General features: G+C 39.2%; 2 protein-coding genes across 2 annotated transcripts; one reads left to right on the top strand and one right to left on the bottom strand.

Annotated features, from left to right (window-relative positions):
- Nucleotides 1–2,866: 2,866 nt before the first annotated feature.
- LOC308382876 (H-2 class II histocompatibility antigen, E-S beta chain-like) lies at nucleotides 2,867–4,961 on the bottom strand (the record flags this gene model as incomplete). The annotated part of the gene is made up of 4 exons (XM_080860397.1): nucleotides 2,867–2,985; nucleotides 3,385–3,666; nucleotides 4,333–4,614; nucleotides 4,901–4,961. 4 exons carry the CDS (start codon nucleotides 4,959–4,961, stop codon nucleotides 2,867–2,869), a joined length of 744 nt encoding a protein of 247 aa, XP_080716523.1.
- Nucleotides 4,962–12,681: 7,720 nt separating this feature from the next.
- On the top strand, nucleotides 12,682–15,104 carry LOC308360750 (H-2 class II histocompatibility antigen, A-U alpha chain-like). The gene is made up of 4 exons (XM_080832862.1): nucleotides 12,682–12,763; nucleotides 13,232–13,483; nucleotides 14,204–14,488; nucleotides 14,902–15,104. The coding sequence occupies exons 1-4, from the start codon at nucleotides 12,706–12,708 to the stop codon at nucleotides 15,021–15,023; spliced, it is 717 nt and encodes a 238-aa protein (XP_080688988.1). The 5' UTR covers nucleotides 12,682–12,705; the 3' UTR covers nucleotides 15,024–15,104.
- The last annotated feature ends 3,112 nt before the right edge of the window (nucleotides 15,105–18,216 follow it).

Raw genomic sequence — 18,216 nt, forward strand, 5'->3', positions numbered from 1 at the left:
AGTACCTCCAACAAGGTTAAGAACCACTGATCTACAGAAAACCTCTTTAGGGAATTATTTAACTGCAAGCACTGAGACTTTCCAGCAGAGGGAGCCAAAGCCACACTAGTGAAACTAGACACATTCTATAAACTCTCCAATCACAAAGACTGTAGGAGAAATAAGTTAATATGCTGGCTCATTAGCATTTAAAGAAACAGGCAACTCCGAGCAGGGCTGGTTTAGACAGGGTAAAAAGGGTGCTGTTTTAAATTAACCTTGTGGTATTTTGACGTGAAGTATGTTACAGACATTTCAATAAGACCCCCAGGAACCAACTTTTGGTGAAATGGGCAAACGATGACTCCTTTAACATTCTGTATATTCACCTGGTCCGAAGGCTAATAGATTTACACTAAACCCCTAAGATAAAGGTGGCCTAATTGAATTTTGAACCCTGAATCTATTTTGCATGAAGAAACGACCAATTAATCACAGTCATAAATCACAAAGTTTGTGATGGACTGATTTCGTACAGTTTCATATGTGTGTGATGGTTAAATGGTGGTTAGCCTGGTTAAAACAACCAATTTGCCAATTTCACAGTCAACGAGATCACAAGACTATAACAAACATGACTTGTGTCAGAACTGCTGTATGCTCTGCTGACATAAGTTTACACACACGTTTAAGCCTGTGATGAAGGTGCAAAGGCAAACGTGCACCACTTGATAAGACCCATCCCAGACCTGTCATGCCCATCTTAAGGGTGTGTATGAGAATACTCATGAAGAAAAATGTAATACATCAGAGAATAACTTGAGTAATAGCTGTGAATAGCATGTCACATCCACAAGCCTGACGCCATTTTGAGAAACTTCGCTGTTGCTGAGTCAAACACCTTCCCGCTGGGTGGGCAGCCAAACAGTGGAAGACTTGCTGATGTGACACTCATGACAAAGTAAATGGAAACCTGGAGAGATGTATTTACTTTAAGCTTGAGGATCACATGGTTGACCTGAGATGAGCTAGGCAACACAGTTTGTCTTTCTCGTATTACTGTTTGGTATCTTTTGGGGGGGGGGGGAGCCATCTCCCTTTTCCTCAGTTTCTGTCTCAGCTGAGTTAGAATACACACACACACACACACATACACACACATACACACACACACACACACACACACACACACACACACACACACACACACACACACACACACACCAAGTCCATGACCTTATAACAACTCTCCAGCAACTATCTTTTGTTAACAAAACACACTCCCTTGTGCAGCTCACTGGTGGGGTCTATGATGCTATAAAGTCATCTAGAAAGCTCCATATGTAGTTATTCAAAGATAGCATCCAGCAGCTACAGACCTGACGTGCTCTGCATACCTTGTGTCCAGGGATGATGCCGATCAAATGCCATTGGACAAAACATAGCACACAGAATCATCTCTCTTCACCAGATGAGGGGCGTGTTTATGGGTGTGTAAATACATCATCATTGGGATCTCAGCATCTGTCTCAGACAAGCTGTGGTGATTGTCACCAACAAGAAGAGCACAACCAGTTCATTCAGACTCCAGAGGTCACAAGTTCAGATTTAGCAACTGACTCCTCTCCAAAAAACACATTTCTCGCTTTACCTTATATTTCGAGATCATGGGGTTTATACTGGACTGATTTCATGGATGTCTTAACAGCTGTAGATTGTGCATCGCTGTCATCACAACCATCACCATCATCATCATCTTCATCTTCATTACCATTGTGGTTATCACCATCATCATGAACATCATCACCATCATCATCATTATCATCGTCGTCATCACCATCCTCACTGTCATCACCATCACCATCCTCACGATCATCGTCACCTTGATCATAAATTGCAATATTTCATTTAATTAATATTAAATAAGGTTACATCCAACTGTAAGGGTTCATTTGTATATAATACTTATAAATATCCAGTAGGTGTAGGATTGTCACTGACACAAGGACAAATTATTTTCATTTCAGTGAGACCATTCTCGAACAAAGTACATGATAGATCATAGTAAGTAAATGATAGATCATAAGAGTCTAATTACTGGTATGTTGAGAGTTACTGTTCAAAACAGTTAACTCAGTAAACTGCGGTTATTCATGGATTAAAGTCATGATGGCAGTGTCTTTTAGATATAGATAGTGGAACACAAATAAATCTGTAATAACTGTAATATGCTTGAGCCAGTTTCAAAATATACAATATAAGATAACAAAAAATTGCACACACAAACAGAGCTAGAGAGAGAGAAAGAGAGTTAGATAAATAGACAGAGACATACAGTTTTTTTCCCCAAACTTTATTGTTTCAAAGAAAGTTTTATGTTGAGGTTGATTACATGTGACTGAAACTAATTATTGACAGAAGTGACCAAACGTCATCAACATAAGATCTACAGAAAACCTCAGGAGGGAATTATTTAACTGCAAGCACCAAGACATTCCAGCAGAGGGAGCCAAAGCCACACCAGTGAAACTAGACAAATTCTATAAACTTTACAGATTACAAAGACTGTAGGAGAAATGCGTTTATATAAACATCTTTGTGATTTCAGTTATCACCAGTGTTTTGATACAGGACAATGGTAGAAAATAAATATTAAATAATTGTTTTCCTTTCCAAGATTTGCCCTGTTAGAAAAGAAATCAATAAAATGAGACAATCATACAAAACACTTTGGTGATATGACAAAATCGATGAAAAAATATTCCAGTTTACCAGCACTACTTTTTCTCCAATAACCAAATTAAATTAAAATTGTCTGTATGTCCATTATGCAGTGTCATGTTAACATATTCTATCCTGACTGCTGGATGCTTGTTGGTCATGCACACTACAGACCTCTGGACCTTGGCTTGTAGATGAACCCAGCAGCAGTGACGATTAAGCCCAGCACCAGTGCTGCAGCTCCAATGGCAATCTTATTCCTCTCAGGCTCAGGCATGGAGGGATCTGTGGAAAGGTCACATCACGCAGGATGTGTGAGGTCGTGCAATCACACAATTATACACATTTAACATTTGTAATGTAATTGATAATGTAATATAATTTGTAATGCAATTACATTTCCCATTTGTAATCAGTGTCTGTATATAAAGACACTGGTACCAAAAGACATATTGGCCCTGTGGAAACAGTTTAAAGCTTAGCCGTGTTACTTAAGTGAAACCATGAAAAGTGTTTAGTAACTACAGGTCTAGATGTTATCTAGTGTACTACTGCATGCATCCTATTGGACATCACCTCTGTGTCTTAGCTGCGATGTACATTTATTGAATTAACTACAGCAGATACGACATGAGGACACAGATGTGCCCTGAACCACACATAACTGCCAGCCAGTGTTCTCACCCCAGGTGATCTCCAGAGGGTCCCTGAGGCTTATGTGCTCCACCACACAGGAGATCTTCTCTCCAGCTTTGGGGGTGAACTCCAGGTGGGAGTGGATCTGGTAGTACCAGTCTCCATCCGCCAGCTCCTCGCTAGAAATCACATTGCCAGTAATCTCCTGGCCATCTCTGTTCCAGGTCACCTTGATCAACTTTGGGTAGAAGTTGTACGCGCTACACATGAGCACAGCAGGATGACCACCAGTGGAGGCCTTCCCCATAGACAGTCTCACCTTTGGCTCAACTGCAAGACAGAGTCCTTTACATTATGTGTATGCACACACAGGGAATGAAATAAGTGTCGTCTATCATTTGGTATTTTAAAATCAGCTAAAATTTAGAAAAAGAAACACTCTTTGAGCAAATTTTTACAAATTAGCAAACTCAGTGCATTGACGTTATAATTACATTTACATTAACCATTACATTTACTCTGCACAGTTTGAGTATATTTAATTAGGATTAAATATATATATATATATTAGATAGATAGATAGATAGATACGTACATGAATACATACATACATACATACATACATACATACATACATACATACATACATACATACATACATACATACATACATACATACATACATACATTCATACATGCATGCATACATACATACATGAGAGTCATAAGATGGATCAGACGCATCTATAGATATACACTATGTAAATACATATACATGTATACATTTACAAATATACATTTACATGTAGAAAAACTGTGAAGAATCCAAATGTTTATAAATATATTTTCTGTTCTTTCTATTATATTTATGGTAGGTCTGGAGACAGTTTAACTAAAGACACCAAAAAGAACATTTCCTCTTCAACCCAGTCCGATGATCAGAGTGTGTGTAAACTGATTTCCCTTCTTAGGGGCTTCATTTGACTCTTTACTCACCTTTCTTTGTCAGTATGGCATAATTGGCAAGCTGGACATTGCCTTTGCAGTATGTGTCCTTCCGAGCCTTCATCTGTGCCTGTTTTGCTGGATCCTTGTTCCATATCTCTGCATTATGCACTCCAAGCTCAGTGTATCCCACAAACTTCCCCACAGTGCTGTTAAACCGTATGAATTCAGCCTTGTTAAATACATAAGACGCAATGTACTCCAGATCACTCAGGTCCCAGGAGCTGAAGTGGCAGTGTTCCACATTAAAGTTGTAATATCCATTAAATCCATCTGCAGATGAAAACACTATTAGCAATCTATCTCTCCTTTAATACGATCAGCAGTTTAGAGTCATTCTCACATTTGGTCAAATAACACATGAAGAGTGTCTGCTTATACTGATATGACATTTATCACAATCTATATTAAATGAACTGTGTCAGTGTGTCATGTTGAGAGACGTATAGGTAGAGGACATGTACAGTTAAAGGCATCAAGCTTGCTATGAAAATGACTGACTCTTTCTTATATATGACTACATGTAGGTGGGTACAGAAATAAACTGTATTGAACTTACCCACTGCCAAAACAGTGGAGACAATGATCACCCCAGAAATCCAATGGTGTGATGAGGACATTCTGCTGCCGTCTGAAAGAGCTAGAGGAAGACACAGCGTATTTAGAGTGGCACATGTGAAAATGGACCAATCAGTGTTGAGCATCGGGATGATAGGGTGTTTCTATGCAGAGCTTGATTTGAATGGGCTAGAATTCTCCTCATTCATCAGAAAAAATTACCAAGTCAGGTGCAACAGGTGTGTGTGTGTGTGTGTGTGTGTGTGTGTGTGTGTGTGTGTGTGTGTGTGTGTGTGTGTGTGTGTGTGTGTCTGTGTGTGTGTGTGTGTGTGTGTGTGTGTGTGTGTTTGTGCTATAGAGGTTTAGTCTATGCACAATTTTTTTTTTTTAAGGTATATCTTGATCATAATGACATTAATGGTCTGTTCTATGAGAATGTGTGCAACACTCGAAAGACACTTCAACAGCTTTAATTAACTCTTTTGATCTCATTTTCAATCAACTTCAGGCAGTTTAACAGGAATCAGTTAACATTCTGCAATTTTTCCTGTACTGTGACGGTATTATACATGTGTGTAATGGCCCCCCTTCTCTATTCTATTTTTGTAAATGACATGCCATATGTATTGAAAAATGCAGGAATGGGGATTTATGCAGATGACACAACTATGTATGTATCGTCAGGCAGCATTGAACATGTTAATGAGGTGCTTCAACAAGAGTTAAAGCTGGTTTCTGAATGGATCACGGAAAATAAGCTGAAGTTGAATGTCTTAAAAACTAACTGTATGGCATTAGGTTCTAAACATGCTCTCAGGACAGATCAGAAATTAAGCCTCTCTTTAAAGGGTGCTACGGTACAACAGGTTAAGGAAGTCAAACTGTTGGGTGTCACAATTGACGAATTTCTGTCATGGTCCACTCAAATAAAAAAGACAGTGGTGAGAATGATAATAAGAAGGAGTGCTCATCTGCTAACGAATACATCAATTAGACTAGTCATACAATCTCTAGTTCTGTCAAATCTAGACTACTGTCCTGTTATCTAGTGCATCAAAACAAGAAATTAGCAAACTTCAGCGTGCTCAGAACAGAGCGGCAAGACTAGCACTTCGCTGCTCTGTTAGGAGTAGTGTGGATGATATGCATACCAGGCTGTCATGGATGAGGGGGTATGAAAGACTGGCATGCAGCCTTATTCTGTTTCTAAATAATGTGTACTCCTCACAGAAACCCGTCAGTTTGTCTTTACAGCTATCGCCTGTAGATGAGAGACATGGATATAATACCAGACAGGCACTAAGTGGTCACTTTACTTGTCCTCTACCCAAAACCAATGCACTTAAAAAAAACAGTATTGTACAGAGCCATTGCATACTGGAATGTGCTACCCTCATATTTGACTCGAACCAGGAATAAAGGTGAATTCAAAAGGAAACTTAAGGCAGTAATAATCATAAAGGAAATTAGAGTAGATTAGCTTATTATTTAAGGTATTTTTGGACTGACAAAAATGTTTTGTTTTTAATTCTCTGTTGTTTGTGTTTTGCATTATTTACATTTAATGTAAATGTTGTTTACTAAGTCTGTGTTATGGTCACCAACAATGATCATGCTGTACTGCACTTTTTTATCTGTATTGTAATGCCTTTTGTCTGGACCCCTGGAAGAATAGTCTCCACTACGGTGTAGACTAATGGGGATCTTTAATAAACTAAACTAAACTAATTTATAGGTAAAAAGATGCCGATTATCTGATCTGATATGGAGAAAACAACAGCTTTTCAGCTGACCTCCACTCAGTCTGGAGTCTCTAGTGGAGAGGGCTGATATTGCATCTGCTCTTCTCTGACTGTGGTTCCACTGTCATGTTTGGGTGAAGACAGCTCAAGACTGTTCTCATGGTGTTTCCTCAGTTATACCATCTCTTCATGATGTTGGTCTACACCAGATCTGCAGAAGACCCCCCCATACTCCAGCCCCTCACTCTTCTTCTTCTTACCTTAGACCCCTTGGATGGATCGACAGACCATGCAGATTTCGGCTCTAACAACAATCCAGAACTGTATTGTTCCATGTGGTTGACTTTCTCACCCCCTTGCTGGTGTTCTTATCTCTATCTCCTGTCTCTGGGTTTCTCCCTGTGCTTTTCCATGCAAGGGTTAAACTAAGAGCAGGAACATTTATTTAAAAGCACTAACTGTGATAGTGCATTAGAAGATGATTTCTTTGAGTGGTTTCAATCGTGCAGCTCAATAGATTAGTTTTTACATGGATATCAGAAACATCAGAATTCTGCTCTCTGTGGGTTGTAGGTAACCCCCTTCTGGAGGGAACAAACCACCTCTTTTAGTGACAACCCCCTCTATTTGTCTGTTTGACTTTGTGATCTGTATCATAAATACCACTGTCCATATGATTAATTATTATATCAGATGTAGGACTTAATTAAATGGGTATTCAAGGGGAAGATAGTGAAAGGACTTGTGGTATTCTGTAGGCAGAGATGGTTATTTTGATACAAATTACAAAATAGCCCTCAAATAAATGTATCAAAATAAAATACAAAATACTGTTGCCAGAAAATTTAACAAAATACAATACATGTATTTTGTATTTTTTTAAAAAACAGGAAATACTTCAGTTTTGTCACAATTTGGTATAGCAGAACATTCAGGTAGTTACCACGGGCCCAGGTGCAGCCTCTTATGACAGGCCCTTGTCAGGGGTGTAAGGCAGTGGTTCCCAAACATTTGAGTCCCGTATCCTTTTTTTCATGTTTGTAATCGCCACCACCACGCCCCTCCCCCCGCACACATATTCCGCCTATTACACCTGTCAGTGTAATTTTTTCGCTGAATAGGTATACATCAGTATTTTTGGCAATGTGACATGTCTATTCAGACTATTTAGATTGACATGAATATGTCTATGGGCCCTGGCTACGGGGCTATATAATGTACACAAAGCTCTGGTGAACCCCTTAAAAAAGGAAGAACAGTCACAGAATGTCAGTGTAACTTAGCAAAGCTATTAAAAGACAAAAACTTGATTGGTTTTGTATATACTGTTCATATTTCTGCAGGCAGCAGCTGTGTGACTTTCATGTTTTCACAAAACAGGGCTCTAATTGAAATCTCTATGGCTTCCGGGAGGGCTATCCCCACCGTGCTTTCGTCATACGTAATTGCGTATAAGGAAATCATACGGCTTTGATCAAGTCACATCAAGATGGCTAACGTTCAGTGCAACAACTCGATTCGCTCTTTGGAAGAACCTCCTTTTAGTCGGTGTACTAATGAATATAAATTGACAATGATCAAGACAGCTATCAAAGTTTTCGACCACAGCCTTGTTTTGTATAAAAAATGGATTTAACATTAGAGTCAGTGAGAGAGGGCTGGGGTGATTTCCTTTTGGCCCCAAAAAGGGGCAGGCCATAAGAAGCACCACTTTTGGCAAATTGACTGATGCCTGATTCGACAATGACATTCAGAGGCAGATCAGATGGTCTAGTGGTAGAATCCGACAGAACAAAAATCTCCTTCTGCCTTAACACTGGAGAAAGTATTTTGAGTATTTTAAATACAGAATTACTCCACTCTTAAGTATTTTGTTACAAATTACATTAATACATTATCGGCCCTATCAAATACAAATTTACAAAATACTCAAAAGTAAATTAACTAGTATTTCAAATACAAGTAATTGAAATACTGCCCATCTCTGTCTGTAGGCATATCCTCCCACACTCTATGTGTTTAGTCATCATCTTCTGAGCAGCCAGGTCAGTTCACACTCTCTGAATGTTTGGATGTGTCATAGGGTTGTCTTATATTTTTAGCTTTAGAGTATTCACTTTAGACTCGTTTGAATATGTAACTGTATTAGTAACTTGTACCTGACAAAATAAGTTGTGATGCTCTGATCCACTGTAGCTCTCCAGAAATTATTAACGTAACAGTGTTTCTGCAATGACTGAATTAGTTTCAAACCGAAAAGCAGTGATGAAAGTCTTGAGGTACCTGGCAGAACTGTTATATTGTATTACACAGTGGTGGATTGCCGTACAGCTTCTGCACTGGATCGATTGGTTATACTGAGATCTTACAGCAGCCCGGCACTTGGTCCCTGAACCAGTTTGGTCTAACGTGCTGGTAAGCCCCGTAACAGCACTGTAGAAATGCAATGGAAAAAAAACTGTGAGTCTGCTTTGACCTCATTAGCACCATATGAGTCTTGCAGCTCTGCTACTACTATTACCACTGCCATCATCAATACTGCTACTGATAATATTAGTTATAATTTGTCCATAAACCTAAACAAAAAATGTCGTCCTTCAGTTGAGAAAATATAATCAATAATATAACATTATGAATCTACAGTGGTTTAATACTGTAAGATGTGGCTCTGCAACATGCTTTAGTCAACCACACTGCTAACGCTGAGGCCTTTGGATTGAGCATCACGCTCAGTATCTACTACATACATCTCTCATGTTCAGCATCCTCTACAATTACACAACTATAAATGTATCAAAACACAACGCTATTTTAGTTTTCATGCCTGTCAGAAAGCTGGACTTCATTTGTCAGCACTGTCAGAAGACGAGGCTTTTTACTCCAGCATCAGTGCCTAGTATCTACATTAGACCCTCAGCACCTTCTACTGTCATTTAAACTCAAACAAACACAGCACTTAAAGTGCGTATGACACCTTAAAAAAAAAGGTAAAAGGCATTTATAAGTATCGAAACTATACATAAAACATAGTACTTTGAAGTCATGTTTAAACCCGAAGATTGAAAAATGAAGTTTGTACGGAGTTTCAAAGTGTGGTTTTCACGACTCTTATCGTAAAACAGTTGCCGGCTTACCTGAAATCTGTCAGGTGGTCCCGTGACGTCAGCGTCGGTAGACTTCATTCTAGAACTAGTGATGGAGGGTGAAGAAGTCCGTGATTTCGAGTAAGTTTCTGTCACAGACTCGAGCGAAGATTCAGAAATTGAGGAAGACTATGATCCGGATCAGTTAGTATACGAGATTGCGGGCATTGAGCCTTACCGATTCGAGCCCTATCTGGATGACGAGCCAGCAGAAGAGGCGAGGTCTGAAAACGATGACAATGTGCAGAGGTGGAGTGGCCATCGGGACGACCGGGAGATTGCCCAGTCGTCCCTGCAGGCCAATGAGCTCACGAGAAGCAGCCTGAAGACTGCACGCAGCTGTGGGAAGTTCATGAGCGGCCCATTGAGTTAAAATAATGTCAATCACATCGTGTTCCCGTGAAAATCGCCGTGTTCTCTGACAGCTTAATTCTGGTGTAGTCCAACCAATATATATAACTCTAGTTGTCGATCTACTTCTCACTCAAGGTGGGTGCCGAGCTCACTTTCATTAATCCAGCCGACTGATTTTTGTTTAACCTCCTATCTTGATCTAATTCTTTTTATTCAGACTTTATATAACTTTCATGACCACAAATATAAATTGGCCAGCGTTTTAAATAGTTTTTTTTGTTCAAAAATTCATGTAGAATGGTCAAAGCAAAGCCTCATTGGAAATGGCACCAGCGTATCGCTCTGCGTTTGTACAGTGAACGTAACTCGGGCCAGATGGGCTCGTTGTGAGCTGGTGGTGGGCCGGTGCGGACAAAATTGTCCCGGTGGATTTTTGTGTCCCACTCTGCCCCTGACAATGTGCATGTGGATGGGGCGCATGGAAACGCGGTAGGCGAACTTCCGAGAGATATGCAGAGACTGCAAAACACCGAATGGTAAGGACAACTTTGACCTTGTTGTGATGACCAAGTTCAAAAGAGTCCCGCCATTGCCGTCATTTCCCTTTTATAACGCGGGACGGAAGTGAGTTACTTGCAAAGTCGGTAGCTCAGTGGCGCGGAATTCAAATGTTAATTTTAACAAGTATATGTATATATATGTATATGTTTATTTATTTGAAAAATGTTGTATTGAGGTGTCATATGTACGGAGCCCCTAAAGGGACATAAAAAAAAACTTTTTTTTTTTTCATGTCCCTTTAGGGGCTCCGTAGAGATGACACTCTGCAGAGGTTGTACGATTTCTCTTGTTTCCTTTATCATTCAGGTATTCATTGCTTGATAAACAGTATTTTGAAAGACTCACTCCTTCCTTAGTAATACCTTACTACACTTGCAGTATATTTGTAGCCTATTCTAAGGATTCATTTGCTCCACTGTCTTTTTAAAAAGCTCGTAGCCCCGAGAGCTAGCCTTCTATCTAGCTAACTTCTTCCAACTGCAGCTAGCCTTCTTCTTCTACCTACCTTCTTCCTACCTTTACATTTTTTGATCATCCACCGTGTTGTAACAAATAAAACACCAGCAATTAAATACAATTTTGTGCTGTCCCTGTCTGCATTGTCTACAGTTAGTTTCGTTAGGAACCATTGCCTAGCACAGCCTTATCCACTATTTGTGTGCAAGACCACAACGTTGAAATGAGAACTTAACAAACTTCACACACACTGTATCAGCAAACAAACACAACTATGGACAAGTTCCTGATTTGTAAAAGTCAGGCAACCCATGCGCCAGTTGCGAAAAAGCCAAAGCTTAGCAAATATGATGACAGCTATGTGGATAGGACAGAGTGCAGTTGCTAAACTCAGCGCAATAAAAATGACACTGTATCACGCCAAATATCAGAAATCAGTTTGGGTCCTATTTCAAAGAGGAGTACCATTCATTCAACTGGGTTCGTGATCCATTTGTCTGCTCAGCAGACGAGCTGTCAATATACATGCAAGAGCAGCTTATTGAGCTGAAGAGTGACAGTAGACTTAAGCATCTGTTAACCACCTCCCCTCTTTCGTCATTCTGCAACAATTGCTGGTGTTTTATTTGCTGGAGTACCTTCAGTTATGCGACTTTTTGGATATGAGCACATCAGGCCGGCCATCCTGTCCTTTTCCAGACTTATCGGACAATTGGCCGATTATCATTAATTATAATAATACAAATATAATGATGGTGATAGTAGTGATGATTATTATAAAAACAGAGCATGCATAGCTACTAAAATATTAATAGCCTACAAATAGGCCTACTACTACTGATAATAATAACAATAATAATAAATAGTAATTATAATTTCATGTATGGGCCTAACAATAACAATAGCCTAACATTGACATGTCAGGCCTATCAATAACAATATGCTATCTGTCTACCTATCTATATATGGTGGTGTAGTTGAGGGCGGTGGCGATGTCGGGGGGGGGGGGGGCAACTACCCCTGACCATTTTTTGGGGGGCCCAGCTTGCAAAATTTTGAGAACCCCTGTCCTAAGTGGTAGCTAATATTCCTTCAAGGTTAATCATCTGCAAAATGTAAGCTTGTTGATTCATAATGTCGGAAATTACACACATCACACACATTGCGTGCAAATGATACGTTACCATTTTTCTTGGTTCGCAGATTTGGGCTACAGTCTGTTTTCCTGTGCAGTCACACATAAACCCCTGTGCTCCCCAGGGTGATAAACAGTGGGTGGTTTCATTATAAATTGTTAATTTTGTGAAGAAAAATAGAGAGTAATATATATTGTTTGTCATTAAGTCACTAAAGACTTGACAGAAATCCTACACTGAAATTTGAAAGAAGTGTTCTCCCGGACACAGATGATGCACTGAGGAACCTGATTATCTGATTGGTTGTTGGGTGAGCGTCTCAGTTGAGTTTCTCTGTAGTCTGAGAGAGTCTGTCTTCCCTGTGATCTCACACTCTGTTCAACACTGAGACCCCTTCGGTTCCTGCCTCCAAAAATGACTTTAACATGGATTTTACTTGTCCTAAGTGGGATTATCTGCACGGAGACTAAGTGTGAGTATATTGACTCGTTTAAGTTCACTGGGTTTTCAAATTGAGAATGCTGATGAAAGAAAACACTTGTGAATTATATACTATGAGCAACAAGCTCAATATTGCAAAATGTAGCGTCGTGAGTTGCTCTCATATAATCTGTTACTGCCTCCGTCCATTTCAAATGAAATTAAATGTGAGATTTAAGTCCTGTATGACTACAGTTTACCATGGATATATATGACGGTGATATGAGTGGTGAAATCAAAGTATGTACGCTGAGGATAGGCTGCAAAATATCACAATGAGATAATTTATTAATTGATGATTTCAGGGGTGGTTAAGAGCTACCGAGATAAAATGAAAGAATAGTTATCAAACCTCTACTGGGTTGTGTGGATGAAGTGTCATTGTCACATACACATATTGACATGTATTTTCTCAGTTTGTGCAGGGGGTTTAAAAACGTTGTGTTGTTGTCTGTTCCAGTTCCAATACACGTGGAAAGTGGTCTGGACGGGTGCACAGACTCAGATGGAGACAAGATTTTTGTACTGGATGGGGAAGAGATAGGCCACGTAGACTTCACAATTAAAAAATTCGTTATGACACTGCCTGATTTTGCTGATCAGTTTGGATATTTGGATGGCACATATGAGCAGGCAGTTGCAAAACAGCAAACCTGCAAAGAGAACTTGCAAACAATCATGCAAGAATACAAAAATCCAGTAGTGGCAGAGGGTGAGTCTAAATAACGGCACTGATTTATTTTCTTCAGTCAGTTTTAATCACTGGTCATGTACTACTATATCATATATTTAAAGACAAAGCTGTTTGATGATTTCACAATTTTCCACATGAAAAAAATGATTCATTGCCGTTCTCGTGCATTCTATGATAGTTTTGGGACACTAGAGCCAAACTTAAAAAACTGACCAAGTAGGCCTAACATACAAATCATAATTATTATTTTACAAATGGCTGCAGTAAATTAGTTTACAATTTTGTTCCTCAAGGACAGAGTTCTTTCATGATGTACATTTCTTTACTAAGCAGACACTTTATAGGCTTATGGTATCTTTACAGGCGCTTTATAGGCGACTTTCAGCATTAGTAAAGTGTACACGTTATCAGCATTGATGAACTCCTAGAAACACTCTTTCTCTCTGTGACACCCCAATTTCACTCTCTCACTTTCACTCTCAATCTCACCCTTTGACACCTCTCTCACTTTCACACACTTTGGAACAGTCCTCTGTCATTCCTCTTTCTTTTGCAATTATAACTGAGTGTCTCTCTGCAATCAAAAGGTCTGGTTGACAGCTTTGCTTAGTCTCTCTCACATTGTACACAGTGTGTGTGTTTGTCTTTGGCCACTGATGATAAATCAGTGAGTGTTTGTTGCACAGGAATGTCTTCCTGTCAGCGGGACACCATTTCACTCTATAATGTTGTCCCCAGCACCCCCCATGAGCTCCATCTACCCCAGAGATGAGGTGAAGGTGGGCACTGGCAACACTCTCATCTGCTACATCGCTGGGTTCTACCCTCCCCGACTCACCGTGAGTTGGACAAAGAACAACAAGAATGTGACCCAGGGAGTAAGCAGCAGTCAGATCCGTGTGAATGTTAACGACTTCTCCTTCAACCAGTTCTTCACCCTGAAGTTCACCCCTCAGGAGGGGGACATGTACACCTGCACTGTGGAGCACCAGGCACTGGAGGGGCCCATGACAAGAGAGTTTGGTAAAGCATCTCATATTGCTATGTATCCAGATGGGTATTCATATTGCATTTATCATCATATTGTTATATCTCACCAGATGCCTTCATGACAATTCAACAGTTTCACCATTCACCTACACCTGTCTCATGCACTGTGCTCTACTGAAGTAACAATAGTTGTGGGCTTTAGATTACAGATCATGATTTACATATAAATATTGATTGTGTGTCTTCCTCAGATGTTGAAGTGTGTGAATGTGCTTGTGTGTGTGTGTGTGCTTGTGTGTGTGTGTGCTTGTGTGTGTGTGTGTGTGTGTGTGTGTGTGTGTGTGTGTGTGTGTGTGTGTGTGTGTGTGTGTGTGTGTGTGTGTGTGTGTGCGTGTGCGTGCGTGCGTGCGTGCGTGCGTGCGTGTGTGCATCTGTGTCTTCCTCAGATGTTGAGGTGTCAGAGCCAAGTCTTGGTCCCTCAGTGTTCTGTGGAGTGGGTCTGACTCTGGGACTGCTGGGGGTGGCTACCGGAACATTATTCCTCGTCAAGGGAAACCAGTGCAACTGAAACTGCATTCTATTGGGACTTGCTAGTCATTCCCATCAGATTAATGAAATGTAGATAATGCAAAAATCCTGTCATTTTCTGTTTCTCGGCCTCAGACTTTATGTAAAAGTTTAATGGAAGAATGAAACTTCAAAATAAGCCCTCTGTAAATCACTGTGTGTGCGTTTCTATTCTTACTTTGGTTTACTGTAGATTTGCATATTCTCTTCACTCATGTTTATGAAGCTTTGATGGATTCTACTTTGGAGTTTTAATTCATATTCTGTGGATTTACTCCTGAATTATGATCTTTCAATAGAACATATTGGCCTGGTTTCCCAAACAGGGATTAAGCCTAGTCATAGACTTAATAATTTATTAAACCCAGATTTAGAGTGAATCCTGATGTCAATGAAGCCTTAAATTCCATTTCAGATTCTGGTGACAATAGATAATGATCGATGAGCACCAACAAGACCAAAGTAGGTTGCTTATAGACAGGATAAACCAGCTGAATAATTTTGATGACATACATTTTCATGACCATTTCCGTATGTACAAAGACAATTCAGCTGAAATAACTAGTTTGCTTCAGCTAAGTCTTTCATGTGACTTAGTAAGGGGAACCCCTTAGTGTGATACTCTGTAGTCTAGAAATAATTCATATGAATGTAAGCAACACCTCAGGAAGCGATTTGTTTAGTGTGGATTAATTTAAGTAGAATTAGCCTAGTCCTGGGTTAATTTAAACCCTGATTGGTAAACAGGCCCATTATGAAATATGTGTGATCTGAATCTGGGCAAAATAAAGCCAAAAAAGGTATAACTATATGTACTGAACACATAAATTAGTGAATATATTTGAAATCTTGACCTAACAAAATCAATTTAAAATTGTTGCAAGTAAAACATAAATGGTGATAATTAAATAGTTTATTACTGGATTATATTATATAACCTGGATTTAAATATCAGATCCACTACATTTCTACGCTCAACTTCTAATTAAATGTTTTAGCAATGCCAAACTCATGGATTCCATATCCAGGGAGCATACTGATGATATTATTATTGATATGTGAAAATTCACCCTAGTTACCTCAGTACTTCGGAGCTGCATATAAGTATATTTATCAGACAATAACAATTGCAATCAGGCTCACTCCTAGAAGGTCAGAAGAAGCACAGTTCCCTTCTTCTCTGGTCTAAACATGCTCTTGTACATATGCAGACTAAGTGGCACCTAATAACCCAATAAAAAGTTACACACAAGACAGAAAAGCCATGTTCCTGCTTTCATAAGCACATGATTCATATAAGGTAATTAATAATACAAGGCACTTGATTATTATATTCTAAAGTCATTAACAGTGTTTGGAAATAATCTCCATCAATTATAATATATTCTCTTTGCTCTAAATTGTACAGAACAATGTCACTACTAAATTATTACAGTACATGTTGTGCATGTAAACATGACTCAGAATGATATCTTAAACCATAGCCTCTATAACCTACTAATGTGTCTCTGTAAGAATTAAATACTAGGGATATAGAGGCAGAAGTGCAAGCTAACAAGGAGGAAAATATGATAAACAAGAAACGCTGGTGAGTGCAAGTCAAAAAGCACATGAAACCAGCAGTTAGACAAACACTTGACTTATTAATAACAAACAGTAGTAAACACCAGCAACTGCAGGTCAGTTTAAGTCATGATGAATAGACTACAATAGTTTATGTTAGTGGTTAACTGGTTTATATTAATAGTTAACTGGTTTCTAATAGTGTTGCACAGGAGTTTGCCACGGCTGACGGCATATTCCACGGACACAACCTGTTCCTAGTTCTGGAGACTAAATCAGAGGCTATTGTTCTCAGAAAGCAAACAAGTGAAAGTGAAACTTACTTTGGTTACACAAACATCCCCTTTCGAGAACCAACTCGAAACGTGCCAAACAAGGACCACTTTATTTCATTCAGCCAATGAGGTCTTTTTAAAACACAGACGTCATCTGTTGCTGAAAAGAGACTCATTTCAAATTTAAGAGGAGCAGCTCAGCATACTCTGTGGCTCTAGTCTGTGTGGCACAACAGTGCCCCCCAGTGTCAGATCCTACTCCTTACATCCAGTGGCACACCCTCTGGAAAAGTCCCTCGGATGAAAAACTTGACTTTATTGTAGCCAATGAGATTAGATGATCACCTATTGCTAGGAAGGGCCCCATTTAGTTTTGAAGAGGAACTTTTGGGCAGAAAAGAATGTTTGAGAGCTTTAGCGCTGTGACCCAACAGCATCCCTCTTGTTCCTGATGTCTTATTATTTGCTGGAAAATATAATTTTTGAGACTACATAGAGTTCCACAAAATACCTTTTTTTATAGACACCTGATTATAATAGAACCTAACAGGGGTATTTATTGTGACCTTTGGTGCATACAATTTGCACAGAACTCTCATACAGAATGGTAAGTGAATATGCAGGCCATTTTAACACTTTGTGTGAGTGTCAGAGTGAGTCTCATGAAGATATACAAGAAGTTGCTCATTTTTTATTTATTTGATTAAATCTATTGCCCCATTAACCAACACAGTGTGACCCTAATTAGGATTGTCAACCAAGTTGAACATGTATCCCATGATTAGGCTGATAGAAACAGTCAGCTTACCAAAGAGTAAATTGCTCTCTCTAGTGGTTAAACCATTATATTACCTGGACCAGTTTACATACATAAAGTTAAACGACACTAATGAAACCTGTTAGACGATAGATGAAGAAATATTGTACTTTTCACAGTATTAGATATTATTGTTTAAAGGGAAATATCTAAACACAATATTTATTTGTTTGTAAAGAGCTGCAAGAATACAAACAGGTTCAAGATATGTCCTTCTGCAAATGACAGGCTCTATTCTGTTACGTAACGTAGAAGTTGTTGACATACGGAGCTCCCAGTCATTTGCGCCATCTAGTGGCTGAAAGCCTCGAGAGGAGAGAGGAAGAGATTTGAGAATGTTTTATTTATTCGCCGCGAGAGACCTACTTGGACCCACTCAATCTTTTAAATGTTATGTTTAATAACATAGTGAACAGCACACATTACATAGAATTGTATCTTTTCAGATCTTATTAAAGCCACTTTCTTCTTCCACTTTTACCAGTCATCTCTAAGTTCAGGCAACTTTTTCGTCACTCTAGATTGACATTCATGACAAT

This window comes from Sprattus sprattus (genome assembly GCF_963457725.1).
Source record: "Sprattus sprattus genome assembly, chromosome: 2".
Lineage (NCBI taxonomy): Eukaryota > Metazoa > Chordata > Actinopteri > Clupeiformes > Clupeidae > Sprattus > Sprattus sprattus.

Bases quoted from the DNA above. Each gene is read 5' to 3' on its own strand.
- LOC308360750 (XM_080832862.1), top strand. From the start codon at position 12,706: ATGACTTTAACATGGATTTTACTTGTCCTAAGTGGGATTATCTGCACG. The intron at 12,764-13,231 runs GTGAGTATATTG...TGTCTGTTCCAG, and splicing joins TATCTGCACGGAGACTAAGT to TTCCAATACACGTGGAAAGT. The intron at 14,489-14,901 runs GTAAAGCATCTC...TGTCTTCCTCAG, and splicing joins GCCCATGACAAGAGAGTTTG to ATGTTGAGGTGTCAGAGCCA.